Source organism: Elaeis guineensis, chromosome 10 (genome assembly GCF_000442705.2).
Source record: "Elaeis guineensis isolate ETL-2024a chromosome 10, EG11, whole genome shotgun sequence".
NCBI lineage: Eukaryota > Viridiplantae > Streptophyta > Magnoliopsida > Arecales > Arecaceae > Elaeis > Elaeis guineensis.
Window position 1 is genome coordinate 28,356,984 of NC_026002.2, and position 18,050 is coordinate 28,375,033.

Below are 18,050 nucleotides of genomic sequence, written 5' to 3' on the forward strand. Positions count from 1 at the left end.
GCACTCTATGTGAGATGTCCTTTGTCCTCCAGAAGTCAGCATCAGATCGTCGTAGACGAAGGTGTCTGAGCTCCTACAATAAAATATAATAATTAGATAATGTATATGATTTTTAAAAAAAAAATTAAATAGTAAATAAGATTTGAATGCTTACGTCGCCATCTAAAATAGTCTGTGATCGATGGTGCTCCTGCAATGTAAGAATACTGTTGTCTCGAGGATCGGAATACCACGGATCGTAAGTCATAATACGCTAATGAATCTAAAATAATGATATTATCACAAGTGTATTAAAAAATAAGAAATATGATATGATAGCCATTCATTTTATGAGAAATATATTTTAAACACAATATTATCATACAATACAACTTAAACACAAAATTTAGTTCATCTCACAGAAATACATAAAATAATGACGAAAATACATCTTCGGAGCCTTTAATTTCTTCCACTGCTTGAAGTTGAAGTGTGTTGAAGTATCCTAGGACAGCGATGGTGGTCATGACCCTGTTCCTTACAAATGCCATAGTAGTTCTTACTTCTTATTTGCCTATCATCCATCTCATTTCGTAGTCTTATTGACTTTGATCTACCTTTCTGCTTGGGTCTCAAACGATGATGATCAGGAATACATTTGAACATACGTGTATACATCCAATAATCTTCATGTGGCAATGGATTAAAGTCATCGCTCGAAGCATTCATATATGCTGTAATTATATATGCATCATCTACAAAATCACTAAAATGTACAATAATTTCTTGACACACAGCTAAAACGTGTAAACATGGATATTTGTACATGCTCCACTTTTCACAAGAATATTTTTTTTCAGCTAAAGTAACAGTATGAGAATTTCTTCCACCTCGTAACTCTGCGTTTGCTCTCCTCGTAAGTACTTCATATATACCTCTTTAAAGATTGAATGCTGTTACTCGATGCTAGTTAGCTTTAACTTGATCTTCAGCAATCTTAATTGCAACATGAGGAGTAAAAAGATTATTTGGATTCTCTTCTACATATCTCAAAATTTGGACATACTTCGTATTGAAGTATTTCACAAGACGATAAAATATCATTTGAACACAAGCTGTAATTGGCACATTTCTAGCTCCTTGTAAAAGACTGTTAAAAATCTCTGATAAATTTGTAGTTAAAACGCCATATCGCAGGCCATCATCATGTGCCAACATCCACTTCTCCTTTTTTATCTCGGACAATCAGCTCCAAGCCTCTTCATTCACTGTTCTGATCCTACCCATAATAAAGTTGAACTTACGAACTTGATGAGCGCTTCCTACTTGTCATACTGCTCTTTTCAGCTGCATATTTTTAAAATGAGTGTTGAAATTACTGCAGATATGTCTTAAGCATATCGGTGATAGGCACGTGGTGGACTCCATCCAATAGACTCATCTGCGATGGCATTTAATATACCTGGATGCCTGTCAGAAATTAAGCATATTCCATTTCTATCTTTGACGATATATGTTCTGCGCTGGAAAAAAAATCAACTCCAACTTACAGTTGTCTCCTCATCCATAATTGCATATGCTAATGGAAATATCACATTCTCTGCATCAATTTCTGTGGCAATTAACATCTTACCTTTAAATTTTTCATACAAGTACGTGCCATCAATGCTGATTACAGGACGGCAGTGCATAAAACCCTGGATAGATGGTTTGAAAGCTCAGAAAATATAATTTAAAACTCGGACATTGGAATTCACAGTTTGAAAAAAATTCCATGAAATAACTATACCGGGATTTGCATGTTGAAGTGCAGCCACATAATAGGATAATTTAGCATAAGACGGCTCCCATTCTCCATAAATATCAACCAATGCCTTCTGCTTTCCACACCATGCTTTCCTGTATGATACTATATATTGAAATTGATCATTAACGGCTGCCACAATAGCTTTAACTTTGACACCGGGATTTTTCTCAACAATATATCGAACTAGTGTGCCAATCATCCTTCCACTGACATGTTGTGGTCTCGACTCAACCCCGTAAACAAACAAGTGTGAGGATCTTCATATTTTGTGATTTGAAAATATCCATATTTTTTCAACAATGCAGCACGAAACCTCCATTTATAATTTTGAGCATTATCTGATGATGCGCATCGTACGGATCATAATTTTGAATGCGACTGAACTACATTATATGTCCGATGCTTCATAATATGATAAAGATCAATAGCTCTCCTTACATAATCTTTACTCTCAAACATTAAATTTTTAAAAAATTTAGTCATCGAGGAATCCTAAAACTGATAGTCAGAGTTCAATCTTCGACCAGCACTAACACAACCATCATCATCTAAATTTATATCGTTAAAAAATTATGGGGATTCGTGCAAACGAGGTTGAGGTTCTTCCACATTAATATTAGCCTGAACATCTTCATCATCATTCTCATCTTCACCATCATTATCATTACTGCTACTGTCCTCATCCGTCTAAAAATCTTAATCTCCGCTTTCATCTGACTCAAAGTCTAGATTATCAGAATTTATTCCACCGACTACCCAGTCATCATTTTCTATATGAGTGTCGTCTCCCGCACTTACCACTATTTCTAGCAAAGGAGAAGTCACCATAGCAGAAGACACAGGAGAAGTCACCATAGGATTCTGAATAATTGGATAACTAGGGCCGGCAATAGTGAAATATTGTTCTGCAAATACGGCCTCAACATTATCGGTTTGCACCATAGGAGTTACGAAAGGTAAGGAAGGCCCAACATTATTATCCGCTTGAGTTAAAAGCCAACTATAATATCCAAAGCTCGATACATCTTTCTTTTCAATATATAATTCTAAAAATCGACATTCTGCATATTTCAAAGGAAAGGTCAGTATTTCTTCGACATCTTCATCGTCATCAATTGGAACTAAGATATAATTGCTCTCCATTAACTATCCTGACAGATTAGGAGATTTTCATTTCAATTTTATTTCATATTTTTCTTTGTCTATAGGAATCTGTTGTATAAATGGTCCAATAATTCTTAACGTGATAATGATGACGATATTCTAATCATCTGATTTGCATAGTGACTGTACTGCACACCAGTTTCATCATTTTGTATCATGTCATCATAATACAATAGTACACGAACTCGAGTACTGGCCATTTTTTCGAAGAAATTTATGATAAAATCAAAATCAAAATATTTAGTATTACTAATTATTTTATCGTTTCAAAAGATTTACATGATAAATGCATCATATCATCAACAAATAGGTACAGATAGATCCTATCCCATTCGGGAATTGCAATAATTCTATAGGTTAACTACATTAATCAAATGATACGCAAAAAGGACCGAAAGAAATTTCGACAGTATTTTCTCTTAGTTCTCTCCACACGATTGAAAATGTGTGAGGAGAACTAAAAAAAAAATACTGTCCGAAATTTCTCTCGAACCCTCCACATATTATTTGAATAATGTAATTACCTATAGAATTAAATGCAATTCTCAAACTGTCCAAACTAGACAATCAATTGACCAATGTATATATTTTATAGTACCCGTACAAAAATATATAATCAAATATATATTTTATACGGATAATGTAAAATATCCTACATTGCTCAACTGACAGGTCTACGTTTTCATAAAATGCTTAAAATTTTTAAATTATGATCGAATCGAATTTTAAAATAAATCTTAATCTAATGAGATAAAAATAAAAAATAATGAGATAAAAATAAAAATTAAAAAGACTAAAATAGAAGGGTGCCGCAGGGTCGCACGGACCCATCGTCGGAGGGCTGCCGGGGCCCACCACCGAGGCCCGCCACCACGAATCGAAAGAGAAGGGTGCCGCAAGGCCACACGGACCCGCCGTCAGGGCCCGCCGCCGCGGATCGAAAGAAAAGGGCGCCGCAGGGCCGCACGGGCCCACCGCTGGAGGGCCGTCGGGGCCCGCGGCCCGTCGTCGGGGGGCCACCGCACGGCACGCCGTAGCCCATCGCCGGGGGGGCCGCCACCGGGGCCAGCCGCGGGGAGCCACCGTCGGGCCGCCGTGGGGAGCAGCCGTCGGGACCCACCACCTGCCGCCGGCCGTCTGTCGCCGTCGGCCAAGGAAAAAGAGGGAGAGAGAGAGAGGAAGAGGGAGAGAGAGAGAGGAAGAGGGAGAGGAGGGGGCCGGCCAAGGGAAGGGGAGGGCCGGGGCCCGCCGTCGGGGCGCGCCGGCCCGCCGCCGGCCCTCTGTCGCCGACGGCCAAGGAAAAAGAGGGAGAGAGAGAGGAAGAGGGAGAGAGAGAGAGGAATAGGGAGAGGAGGGGGCCGGCCAAGGGAAGGGGAGGGCCGAGGCCCACCGTCGGGGCGTGCAGGCCCGCCGTCGGCCCTCTGTCACCGACGGTCAAGGAAAAAGAGGGAGAGAGAGAGGAAGAGGGAGAGGAGGGGGCCGGCCAAGGGAAGGGGAGGGCCAGGGCCGGCCAAGGGAAGGGGAGGGCCGGGGCCCGCCGTCGGGGCCACCGCCAGAGTGCACCGGGCCGCCACCGGCCCTCTGTCGCCGACGGCCAAGGAAAAAGAGGGAGAGAGAGAGGAAGAGGGGGAGAGAGAGAGGAGGGGGCCAGCCAAGGGAAGGGGAGGGCCGAGGCCCGTCGCTGGGGCACGCTGGCCCGCCGCCGGCCCTCTGTCGCCGGCGGCCAAGGAAAAAGAGGGAGAGAGAGAGAGGAAGAGGGAGAGAGAAAGGAAGAGGAAAGAGAGAGGAGGGAGCTCACCGTCGTTAGGAGGTCACCGTCGTGCCGCCGGAGAGGAGAAAATGCCGGAGATAGCCGGAAAAGAGGGAGAAGAAGGAGAGAAGGGGATTTTTTTTTTGGAATTTAAGCCTAAAAAATGCCAAAGGGAATGGCGTTTTCAAAAACGCCATTCCCTTTGGCATTTTCATCCAATTTTTTTTCTTTTTTTTATGGTTTTTTAATTTTTTTTTTATTTTTTTTACTTATTTTTATGTGATTTTGTAATAAATAAAATTAATTTAACATCAACATTGGAATTTGAAATGATAATTTTTTATTTGAATTAAAGTTACAATTTTTTTAAGTAATAATTATAAATTTTATTTTTTTACCATTTTTTATTTGAATTATAATTAGAATTTAAAAAAAAATTCTACCATTTTTTTTTTCAGATATTTTTTTTAAAAAAATAATTTGAAATGGAGAAAGTAATTTGAAATGATATTTTTTATTTTCATTAAAGTTAAAATTTTAATTTTTTTTAAATTTTAATTTATAATTTTATTTTTTTTCATATTTGTTCTTTTTTTTACTTTTCGTATGGCATTTTTTTCTTTTATTTTTCTTCAATTTAAATTAAAATTTTAATTTTTTTATAACTTAAAATTTTAATTTTAACTTTTTTCTCATTTTTACCATTTTTTTCCTCTTTTTATGAAATTTGTTTGAGATTTTTTTTATTTGTTTGTAATATTTTTAAAAAAAATTAATTTGAAATGAAGAAAGTAATTTGAAACGATGTCTTTTATTTTAATTAAAATTAATATTTTAATTTTTTTAAATTTAAAATTATAAATTTTATTTTTTAAAATTTTTGACTTCTTTATGGCACTTTTATTTTTTTAATTTTTTATTTTTTTGAAAATCTTTTTTTAAAAAAATTAATTTGAAACGGGAAACTAATTTGAAATGATGATTTTTATTTGAATTAAAATTAAAATTTTAGTTTTTTAAAATTTAAAATTTTAATTTTAATTTTTTTCTCATTTCTTTCTCATTTTTTCTTTTTTTATGGTATTGTTTATTTTTTAAATTTTTAAAGTTTTTTTAGATATTTTTTAAAAAATTAATTTTAAATGGATAAAATAATTTAAAATTATTTTTTTATTTGAATTAGAATTAGAATTTTTATTTTCTAAAATTTATTCAAAATTATAATTTTTATTTTTTTCTCAATTTTTTCTTCTTTAATGATATTTTTAAAAAAAATTAATTTGACAAAATTAATTTTATGCTATTTTTTATTTTATGCTATTTTTAAGATGTTTTTGGAGATAATTTTTTTCAAAATTTAATTTTTAAATAATTTTAGAATTATAATTTCTATTTCTTTTCGATTCATTTTTTTAATGATATTTTTAATTTTTTTTTACACCAATTTTTTTCAGATATTTTTTTTAAAAAGATAATTTGAAATGGAGATACTAATTTTAAATGATAATTTTTTATTTTTATCAAAATTAAAATTTTAATTTATTTATAAATTTAATTTTTTTATTTTTTTATTTTTTTATTATTTTTTCTTTTTTTAGAGGAAAAAAAATATCAAAACATATGGTGATTTTAAAAATGCCATTTGGAATAGCATTTTTAAAAATACCATATCAAATAGTATTTTTAAAATCATCATATTTTTTGGTATTTTTATTTTTTAATTTTTTTCTGATCTACATGAAAAATATGGGGTGACGTGGTTATGAGAAAATATTATTCAAAATGATGTTTTACCGATTTTATATCATTCTGATAAATAAATTTAAAATAAAATTATTTAGATAAATAATTTTTTTTTATATTAATTAAAAAAAGAACTCTGCCTTCTTTTGGGCACCTACTAATATAAATGATTAGTGAATAAATTGGACTTTTTATATACCTTGTGTTCGGATGTTTCTGCTGAGAGGGGTTCTCGAAAGAATTCTTCGATATTTATCGAGGTCCGTGAAGTGCGTTGCAAAAGAGAAGACAGTAACTACCCACAAGGAGTTTGAGGCGGGCCAGAGATTTTTTGCCGGAGTCGTCTGTCCCTGTTTTGGAGCCTCGCCAGGCTCCGCTACTTCAAACAAGACGGAACCAACTGCTCCCCTTCTCGAAGGTAGCGGGGGTCCCCCCTTTTGTACTCTGTGCCTTTCTTTTGGCACCATCCATAAGCGGATACCGGCACTGGGAGGAGAAGATTGATTCGGATTCAAAAGTAGGGAACGAGGAATTACTGTGCCCCGAGGTGGAAGCGATTAGGACGGCTTGTTGTGGGGGAAATCCTTTGATCCCCGATCTGACGTTGCCGCAGAGACCTGGATTCCCGACGACGAAAGCCCACCAACGAGAAGATGAGTCCACCCGAAGGGATCTGGAGCCCTAGGGCTTTGATGGCTCCGTACGGGGAAAGGGATCAAAAAAGTTCAAAAGGAGTGTTCTCTGTTCTTACTTCTTGGCGACGACGGAGGAGCTTGGGCCTATCGTTCTGGAGAGTCTTGACGTCGAGAGTGCGCATCAGCTCGGGATTGCATCGAACTGACCGTGCTTCATGCCAGGAGTCACACAGGGGCTTGAGAGCTTAGGCTCACAGCAGCTCGGGAGAGAATCAGACTGTCCATGCTTGATTCCGAAGGTATGCGGCAGCTTGGGAGCCCGAGGAATTATCGGCTGGGCCGGAGAGTTTTGAGCCCAGGGAATTACCGACCTGGGTGGTTTGGTGCTGGGAGGCATATGGGAATGCGCACAGACTTGATGGCCAATTTAGAGAGTTTTGAGGTCGGAGAATCACCGACCTAAAATTTTCTGCGCTGTACATGTGCGTAGACGCGCAGGAGGCTCAGAGATGACTGAACTAATGGGGTTTGGCACTGGGATGCGTAGGAGAGCGGAGTCGGCCTTAGCCCGGCGGGATTTGATGCCGGAAGGTGTGTGGACCCTAGGAAGGGAGCCGGAGACTTCTGGAGGCTGCTGATTCGGTGGCAGACGAGGGACATCTTGTGCAATTTGGTGCTGCCATCAGCAACAAGGGGCTTGGCACCGACTGGGAAGTGGAGGGCACCGACAATGCCGGAGTTCGATAAGGTGCTGGAATCGTTGATCACGACCTGGCTGGGGAGCCTGAAGGTTTCCTGGTGCTGGAGGATCTCAAGCTCGGAGATGACCCGGAGCATGGAAATGCGGTTGTGGAGACGCTCGATGGCATGGGGAGAATCGATGACAGGGTCGTCGGGGTATCGGGCAGCGAAGTCCAGCAGCTGGGCCTTCCAGTCGTCACCATAGAGCTTGTGGATGATGCAGTCAAAGGGCCCCTGGTCGACGAGGGCACAACAAGGGTCGATGGAGATGAGATCGATGCCGCGACTGGCAGCGAGGCCAACGAGCGAGGGCTGTATGACGACGCTCTGCTGCTTCTTAGGGGCGAGGGCGTACCCTATCACTAATCTTTGCTGGAGGTTTTCTCTCTCTCTGTTTTTTTTTAATCGTGTCACTTGTAAGGCGACTTCGGCCATATCCGAGGCTGGATGCATGATGATTTTCTTCTTTTTTTTTTTTTTTTTTTTTATTATGTTACCTGTGGGGTGGTGTGATAGGCATCATTACACCCATTTGATGCAAAAGAACCAAATCGAAAAAGACTGCCATAGATTTTCGAAATTTGAGTTTTTTGGAACAGATATCCCATTTGGACAGATTTTTTTATTCTATTTTTTTTTTTTTTTCAGCTCATGTGTCCAAAAATTTATTGACATGCCAAAAAAAAATAAAATAATAGATAAGATTTGAAAATTTTTTATCATAAAGGTCAGAAATTTTATTTGAAGGTCTTGAAAAAAAAAAAGTCGGCAAAGATATTTTTGTCCCTCATAATATTCTTGAGCACCGAGCTTAGTCCTTTAGTTTTCTGAATTGATGAGTGTTATCACTTCACAGTACGTAGGAACTGCCTCCATTAATGTCATTATTAACAATAAGAGAAAGTTGGCATGCTGTCCCTCTGTTCATAACTGCCTCTATATTTAAAAGGGTATAAAGTAACCAAATCACAAGGAGACTTTTTCAGAGTCATCATATCACTCATAGGGCATGGGACAAGAGGAGGGGGAGGCATTAATGCCTCCCATCAAATCCAAGTGATCTAAAGCATATGTGTGCATGGGACAAGAGGAGGGGGAGGCATTAATGCCTCCCATCAAATCCAAGTGATCTAAAGCATATGTGTGGTGGTTGGCGTAGCTCAAAAGTCTTCCATCCCATGTCTCTAGTTGCTACTCTACAATACATTAAAGTGAAAGTGAAGCTGCTTCTTGCACACTTCTAGAAAAAAATGATGAAGGTATAGAGTTGTTTTGTACTTTCCGATTCATTATTTTTCTATAAAATTTTTGGGTGAGAGTCCTTCCTTTAATGCTAATCTATTGCTGCGAGGCTCAAAATCTGAGATAATGGGATCGAAAAAAGCCATACTGGAGGGGCTATAGCAATTCGATCTGGCAAGTCTTCAAGAAATCTGCAAAATAAGTCAAGAAACCGGATGGGGATCTTTCAGTTCTTGACTCTTCGATGCTTAAATCAGTTCGAACTTTGAGAATAGGAGATAGAAAAAATATAATAGAGAGCAAAAGTATTGATATAAAAATAGAGAGTTTGTGACTTTATGAGAGCTAGAGTCCCAACTGCAGAGTCTCCCTCTAGTTTGAGCTCTAATTTAAGTTTGAGACTTGAAAGTCAGAACTTACCTGAAGGATCTTCTAGCTCTCTATTTATAGAGGAGCTGATGAGGCCGTTAGAGAGTTTGTTAGGCCGTTGGAGAAGTTTGTTAGATCGTTAGAGGCCAGCTGTAAGTAAGCTAGAGAATAGCTATATGTATTAGCTAGAAATGAGATCATACTTAGCTATATATGCCAGTTGGGAATGAGTTGTAGCATGGCTATATGTGAGATCGTGGCCAGCTGTGGTTTACTTGTAGAGATTATGGTGGGCTCTCGCAGAATGATTGCTGCCTCTAATATAATGGCTCACTTCGGTACAAGATCGAGATGAGATCAAGTATCATATGAGATCAAACATCTCGGATATATGGAACACTTTACTTCAGATCGATATTTATATAAGCTGAAATGAGTGAGATCGGTATTTATATAAGCCGAATATATTTCACTAGAAGTCAATTCAGATAGCTTAGGTTGGTATTTATATGAGCTGAAATGAGTCAAATCAGCATTCAGCCTCCAATTGAGGTCGGCATTCAGTTTTTAATTCAAATAGACTTTATATGAACTCAACCTTTAATTCAGATCGATTTTCTTATGAGCTCAGCTTCTGATTCAGATCGATTTTATGATGGACTCAGCTTGTTGAGGTCAGTTTTAGGTTGAGCTTAGCTTCCTGATATTCTCAGCTTTTAGTTGAGATCGACTTTCGTTGAGGTTGGTTTTATGGTGACCTCGACCTCAAGTTGAGGTCAGTTTTATGGTGACCTTGGCCTTAAGTTGAGGTCGGCTATGCGACCCCACAACAACTATATTTAGTTGGTGAAAAAAATTATTCTGAAAAATGATATTGCAAAAAATTATTACATTTGATCGAAGATAAATCTATATAGAAATATTATCAAATTTATAAATATACTCTTAAACATAAAATAATTTTTTAATACTAGGATAGCATTACCATTTTTAATTAATTTTTATGTAATGACTATAATCATATAGCCCTTTATATAATACCATCTCTATCATAATTTTTTTACGAAAGTTCTTTATTGAATGAATTTAGAAAGACGTCAGAATAAATTTAATAATCACATATGTAGCTGTTAGGATTTGATACCTCAAGATTCGATCTATATTAAGCCTACAGCGAGGTTTGCGATGAAAAATGAAGTCCAACAAGATCAAGATCACCTCAAACGAAGTTCGGATGGCCGAGATACATGCTTTTGAAGTTTGCACGAAATTCGAGGTGATGAAGGACCACCGGCGGCACGACCGCAGGAGGCAGGACACCGCCCAGCGTGCGGCAGCATGTGGGCCAGGCGCACAAGGCGCGGTCTGGCATGGGGAGTGCAGTCCAAGCACGGGCGCACGATCCGACCAAGGCGCATGAGCGTGGGGCGCGGCCCAGGCCCAGGCGCCCGATGCGGGCGCGGCCCAGGCCCGTGCGTGCGGGCCAGCCCAGGCCCAGGCACCACGTCTGGGGCCTGTATCCCGGTCCATCGTGGATTGGGTGGTCCACAATCCAACGCATGGACCGCATGGGTATTTAAAATACGCATTTCTCGCGGTCCACGATACTATTCCATGGACCGAAGCGTGATTGGACGGTGTGGGTTGATTCGAGACTCCATCCGATGGTTCAGAGACCTAATTGGGCTTGATTAGGAGTCTTAAACCTAAGCAAACTCAAGTTTAAGGCCTTATAAAAGGCCCAGATCAAGAAACAGAGGTCTGGGGGGTGTGGCTTAGTTTTTTCATGGGAGAAGAGACTGTGGACGTGCACGGGTTTCAGAGGAGACCATACCCTTGAAGAAAGAGAGAGACGTGCGGTGCTGTGAGAGAAAGAGCTTCGGGAGGCTTTTGGACAGCGGACAGCAATCGCTTCAGGGGTTCAGGAGGGTCTTCTTAGAGAGAGAGCTTTTATGAGGGGAAACTTTCTGTGAGAGAGAAATTGAGAGTACGAGGGTTAAGGGCGATATCTTCTCTTGTAAAATTTTTTTTCATAGTGAAGTTTGCATGCCCCGTGGAGGCGAGCCCTTTTGTGGCTGATCCACATATTTTGATTATTTTTATTTTATTTCTTCTTTCTTCCTGCTGCATCATGCAGTACTGAAAAGGTCTTGGGAGGTGGTGTCCTAGCCAGACATCCACCCAACAAGTGATATCAGAGCGAGACGGTACAAGGACGCAGATTGCAGTAGTGGTGAGTAAGACTGAAGATGGAGAAGACAGGATCAATCAAGATGGAGATCAACAAGTTTGATGGAAAAAGTAATTTCTTTTTTTGGCAAGCAAGGGTGAAGGATGTGCTCATCCAACAAGAATTGATCGATGCTTTTTTGTGCGAGAAGAAGCCGACCACCATGGAGGTGCGGGATTGAAAATGGCTACAAATGCAGATGGTGAGTACCATCCGTATGTACCTAGCGGATGAGGTAGTGATCCATGTGCTGAGCGAGACTTCTCCAACGGTACTATGGTTGAAGCTCGAGGAGTTGTACATAGCGAAGTCTCTCACCAACACTCTTTTTCTTTGGAGGCAGTTCTACCAACTGCGGATGACTGAGGGACAGAACGTGCAGAAGCATCTAAGCCACTTTCAGAAGATCTTCATCGACCTCCTCAGTGTTAGTGAGAATGTTGAGGAGAAGATCAGGATGCTGGTTTTACTAGCGTCGCTTCTCCCTTCGTATGAGTCCTTGGTGACTACTCTTCTAGTGAGGAAGAGCACCATCAAAATGGATGAGGTCACCACGGTGATACTCCAGAATGAAATTCTCAGTAGGGAGAATCCGGCTTCGAGCTCAGATGGCGATACCTCAGCTTTGGTGGCTTCTGGAAGAGCAGGAGGTGGTAGACGGAGCGACAGGAGATCACGACGAGGTCGATCCAAGTCCATGAGGGACTTGAGCAAAATCAGATGTTACCGGTGTGAGGAGTTGGGACATCTAGCCAGAGATTGCCCTCAACTCAAAAATCGGATGGTGGCTGCTGTAGCGACGGCTGGCAACGATTCAGATGGAGATATCTTGGAGATATCTGACAAGGTATCTACTTCTTCCCAACAGTGGATATTAGATCTGCACACACCCATCATGTATGTTGTAGAGAGGAGCATTTTGATTCTTTGAAAAATAGTGAGGGTACTGTATATCTGTCAGATGGATCGAGCTGTGTGATCAGAGACATTGGAACGGTCAGTTGGAGGACACATGATGGTGCAGTGAGGAGATTGAGAGAGGTCCGATATATACCCGATTTCAGATGAAATATTATCTCACTTAACAGACTGGATTCAAGAGGCTACAGGACGGTAGCTGGTGGAAAAATTCTGAAGGTGCTATGCGATAATTGGATTGTACTGGAGGGGAAGAAGGAGAGCAGAGGACATTATTACCTAGCAGGAAGCCTAGTGCGAGATGGAGCTTCGAGAGTCAGGTGGAGTCCAGAGCGAGGTGGAGCTCCAAGTGGAGGTGGATCAGGCAAGAGACAGGAGACTCGAAAGGACGAGAGGCGACGTCGCAAAGTGAGATTCCTATTGCCGCAGGATGATGCCTCGAGTAGGTCTCAGATCAGGAAGAGCACAGCATACGACGGAGATGGGATTGAGCGATCTGGCTCAACTCTCATGTTTGTCCATCTATGATCAGCAAGCGATTGCCCCAGGACATGGGGGCGAGGAGATTCAGAAGCTCTCAAAAATAGGAGGAGGTTGAATATCGAGTCGAGATGGAGATTGATAGGATTTGATATCTTGAAATTCGATCCACATTGAGCCCACAGCGAGATTCGCAATGAAAAATGGAGTCTAACGAGATCAAGATCATCTCAAACGAAATTCAGATGGCCGAGATACGTACTTTTAAAGCTTGCACGGAACCCGAGACTATGGAGGATCGTCGGCGGCCGACGGAGAGGCGGTGGTGCGGCCGCAGGAGGCGGGACGTTGCCCAGCACGCGGCAGCGCATGGGCCAGGCATGCGGCGCGCGGCCCGGCCCAGGCGCATGCGCACGGGGCACGGCCCGGGCCCAGGCGCTCAATGCGGGTGCGGCCCGAGCCCGCGTGCGTGGGCCGGCCCAGGCCCAGGCACCATGCCTGGGGCCTGTACCCCGATCCACCATGGATCGAGTGGTCCACGCCCAACATGTGGACCGCGTGGGCGTTTTCCATGTGTTTCTCGCAGTCCATTGTACTATTTTATGGATCGGAGTGCGATCGGACGGTGTGGGTTGATTCGGGACTTGATCTAACGGTTCAGAGACTTAATTAGACTTGATTGAGAGTCTTAAACCTAATCAAACTCAAGTTTAAGGCCTCATAAAAGGCCCAGATCGTGGAACAGATGTCGGGGGGGTGTGGCTTGGTTTTTTCACGGGAGAAGAGACCATGGATGCGCACCGATTTCAGAGGAGATCGTACCTTTGAAGAAAGAGAGAGACGTGCGGTGCTGTGAGTGAAAGAACTTTAGGGAGGCTTTTGGACAGCGGACAGCAGTCGCTTCAGAGGTTCAGGGGGTCTTCTTAAAGAGAGAGCTTTTGTGAGAAAATTTTTTTTATGAGAGAGAAATTGAGGTACGAGAGTTGAGGGTAAGATCTTCTCTTGTAAAATTTTTTTTTCATAGTGAAGTTTGCATGTCCCGTGGAGGCGAGCCTTTTTGTGGCTGATCCACGTATTTTGATTATTTTTATTTTGTTTTTTCTTTCTTCCTGCTGCATCGCGCAGTACCGAAAAAGTCTTAAAAGGTGGTGTCCTGGCCAGACATCCACCCAACAGTAGCTTTATTAGAAGTAGTTTTATCAAATATGGATTACCGTCACTCAAAAATTTATCAAATACCAACTCCCAATGATATTTGATTTACCTTTTCTATTTGAAAAATAAACATGGAACCTATCAACTTTTTTACCATATCTTTCTTCTTTTTTTTCATACCAAACATGGTAATCTGACATGAGAATCATTTTTCCATGCCAAATTACCCCCAATCAAATGGCCCCTTAGAGTAGTTGCTAAAATGCTAGGAAATTTTTTTTTAAAAAAAGGTTTTGTTTCTGTTGCTGTTGTTGCTATCGTGGGGATCAAGTGGTTGCTTCCGCTACCGTATGGATGATGTTATTGGAGAATCCTAACTGTATGTTCTAAGGGATGTGCTTAGATCCAAATGGGTCATTTGCTTGGTCAAATTAGGTTATGACTCATGCCTATTGCCTAAACTTGGCATAGATTCAAGTTTGAAATTCCGATCTAAAACTAGGGGTATGTTTGGTTAGAGAGAGATGGAGAGTTGGACTCTAAAATGGAATGAGAATGAAGGACTCCTATTCTAATCATTTGATTGGAAAAAATCTCATTCGTATTCTAATTTCAGAAAGAAATGGGAATGTCTCAATCCTCTAAAATTCAATCCTTATTTTTTTTTAATATTTAAATATCTAATTTTGATTGTGAATCAAATATATTGAAAATTATGATCATTTCAATTCTCATTTCAATCCATTCTAATTTTGATTTTAATCGCCAACCAAACATGTCCTAAATTTATTAAATGGCAAGACACAAGATCTGGCCATATAGAACAACATTATTGCTAGGAAAGAAGATTTTCGGCCTTTGTCCGTGGCCTCATTAGTGGCAATCAAGTAAATTATTGATCAATCCCATTTATTGATCGGGTCAAAAGGAAGAATAAATATAAAACTTAATCTCTTTATCAATAACCCGATCCTTTAAACCTGCTTAAACAGATGTTGAATAGTTCAAAAAAGTTAAAAATATTTGAAATGGTTCGAATCATGACCCGAACCAAACTTGTTTAATACAAGATTAAGATAAGTTAATTTATTTACAACTTGGGCCCATTTATATCAAATCTTAACTAGATTAAATTAAATTGCAGGTCAGATCATAAATTGCTACTGTTGCTGTCTGTCTCTGACGGAATAGACGGCCGAGAGCCGAACACTGTGCCAGAGCACCGAACAGTGAAAAGTCGGGAGAGAATGCCCGCTTGTCGGAGAAAAGACACAGTTGAGAGGGCCGAAGACGAGATCGAGGGCTCATGATGTTCAACTAAAAATTGAACAGAGGTCAGATCAATGGAAATTGGACGGAAAGATCGATCGACGGCATTCGAAAGCAGCAACGAGACCCACAAGGTAAGTCTTCATCGGAGGTTGCTCCGACGAGGACCCTCCGATGCTCAAATCAGTTTCTACCTCAATAGATGGAGGAGCGAGAGGGACAGAGTTTTGGCTCTATGTTTTTGTGTGTACCTGTCGGGGATCCCTTCTTATCTCTATTTATAAAAGGAGAAAGATCAAGGATGGAAGAATAGAAGATCATTCCAATTGTGTTCCATCATACGGAGCCACATGGGGCATCTTTAAATGGCCCTAATGGCGGGCGTGCCTTTTGTTCGGCGCACAGATGGCTACGGTGGCAGGTCTTACTGCGCATGTGGCGCAATTAATGACTTCATAGTTTTTCATCACAGTGCGTAACTTACCGCCTAAGGTATGACTTCTAGATGATGTGACTTGATGTGACTCAACAAGATAGCGTGGCAATCATACTTGATGTTTAACTGCTCATCTGTCGAATGGTGCTACCCAATCATTGATTCCGATAGTCGGTAGGGCGTCGAATAAGTAATCGGCTATATGTCGAATATTACATCTCATCGTAGGCGACACGTTGAAATAAATCGGCTTAGTGCCGACTTGATTATGTGTGCTGCCCTTAGTCAGTCAAATATTGTCGATCTCAATCGGTGAAGAGCTGATTGAGGTAAAACTTACTGATCTAAGTTGGACTGGACCACAATAATCTGATCGGTGTAACGCACTCGATCAGTCAAGAGACGAGGAAGAAAACTAGCCGGCTAGGTGACGAAGATCTACCTCATTAAGGCTACAGCCATCATTATTCTCGTAGCACTCAAAATTCTTGCAAAGAAAAGCCATGCAAGCTGATGTCAATAGCCCATTACTCCATAAGCCATGTTGATCGTGCAAAGATAGCTTTGTGCCTCCCTAACGTCAAAGAGGAGATTGGGAGAAAAAAAGGTGTACAATTTTGATCCTTCCAAGGCTCCTAAATTTACTTCAATATGCATTGTTACAAGTCAAAATCTAGTAGCTTTCCACCCTAATGGATCTAAGTTCAAGAATCTCTCTGCCGTCTTTTTACACAAATCCTTGTTAATAAGGTTTGATTTGTCACCGGAGTTGCATAGTTCTTCCAGCATCATGAGTCAGATCCTCTACAATTGAATTGGTCTAAAAATTTGGATCGTTAAATATTAATAATATTTGGATGTAGAATGTAGTTAACTTGCCATTCAAAGCCAGCACCAGATGTGTTGCATGAGAACCAGTAGCACAGCTATTGAAGACATTTTATTATCCCGGAACACAGGTTGCAGGAAATCATATTGTTGGCCCAATATTAATGCGGGCCAAACTTGGGCCCAATGTCCCTTGTTTTTAAGCGACTAAGATGGAGTAGTTAAGCCAACATTCTATCATCTATTTGGGCCAATTTTTTCTTCTTTGTAGTGCAAAGAGAAAGTCTTTATGCATCGCATGTAATGCAACATGGAGCGTACCACCCAATCACATTGAAACACATAGCCATCACTTTCCAACGCACTGCAGTCTATTTTTTCCATTTAAAATTTTGAATGACAAAAATACCTCTTCTGTTCTTAAAAAATTATAATATCCTATGACCATATTATAAATATCCCGCAGTCAATTATGATTTCATGTATACAGGAAATCATAAATTTTTTTTAAGAAGTCATAAAGAGGAAAAAATATTTTCATCATTGAAAATTTATGAAATTTTTAAATAACAAAAATGCATCTTTCTTCTTTATAATATCCCGTGGTCAAATTATAAATAGAAAGTCATAATTTGACCACAGGATATCATAATTTTTTCAGAAGAAGAGAGATATTTTCGTCATTCAAAATTTCAAATAAAAAAGCAGAACTACAGATATTAAATGCATGTCAGAAAGCGATGGCTACATAGTTCAATCAGATAGAGTGGTGCATTTTTTCTACAATGTATGCGGTGTAAAGAATTACTCAACAAGATGGACTCTTGGACAAGTAGCCATATTATCCCAACTTTTCTTACATTCTAAAGCTGGAAGCATTTTACTTGGAGCCAGATTGCAAAAGCTAAGTAACTTGGGTGGCCTTGCTTCAGATATGATCAAAGAACAAGAAGAAAAAAGAAGAGAAGCCAGGCGTTCTAGATTGGGCTAATTACTTCATGGAGAAGGAAAGATGGTTAGTGGAAGTTTACAACTTTACAAACTTTTCATGGCATCAAAGTTTACTAAAGCAATGCCTATCCCTTGAAGAAGAAGTGGACCTTCTTTTATGTTGATTACTTTCTTACTGCTTTTTTTCTCATGTAATTTCTTCCAATCCAATCCAACGTTAGTATGTGTTGTTCCTCATCATTCTTCATCCAATTGGTCCCCCATGCAATCGGTTTTCCTTTTAAATGAAGAAGCTTCACTATGGAGACATAATTAAAGATATCATGTTATCAATGCAATTATTAAAGTAAGCT

General features: G+C 40.1%; 1 protein-coding gene across 1 annotated transcript; it reads right to left on the reverse strand.

Moving 5' to 3' along the window:
- Positions 1–7,537: 7,537 nt before the first annotated feature.
- LOC105052534 (inositol-tetrakisphosphate 1-kinase 1) lies at positions 7,538–8,254 on the reverse strand. The gene has a single exon (XM_010933372.3). The coding sequence runs from the start codon at positions 8,252–8,254 to the stop codon at positions 7,538–7,540; it is 717 nt and encodes a 238-aa protein (XP_010931674.2).
- Between the last annotated feature and the right edge of the window lie 9,796 nt (positions 8,255–18,050).

Excerpts from the sequence above, each read along its gene's own strand:
- LOC105052534 (XM_010933372.3), bottom strand. The coding sequence starts at position 8,254 with ATGGCCGAAGTCGCCTTACAAGTGACACGATTAAAAAAAAACAGAGAG.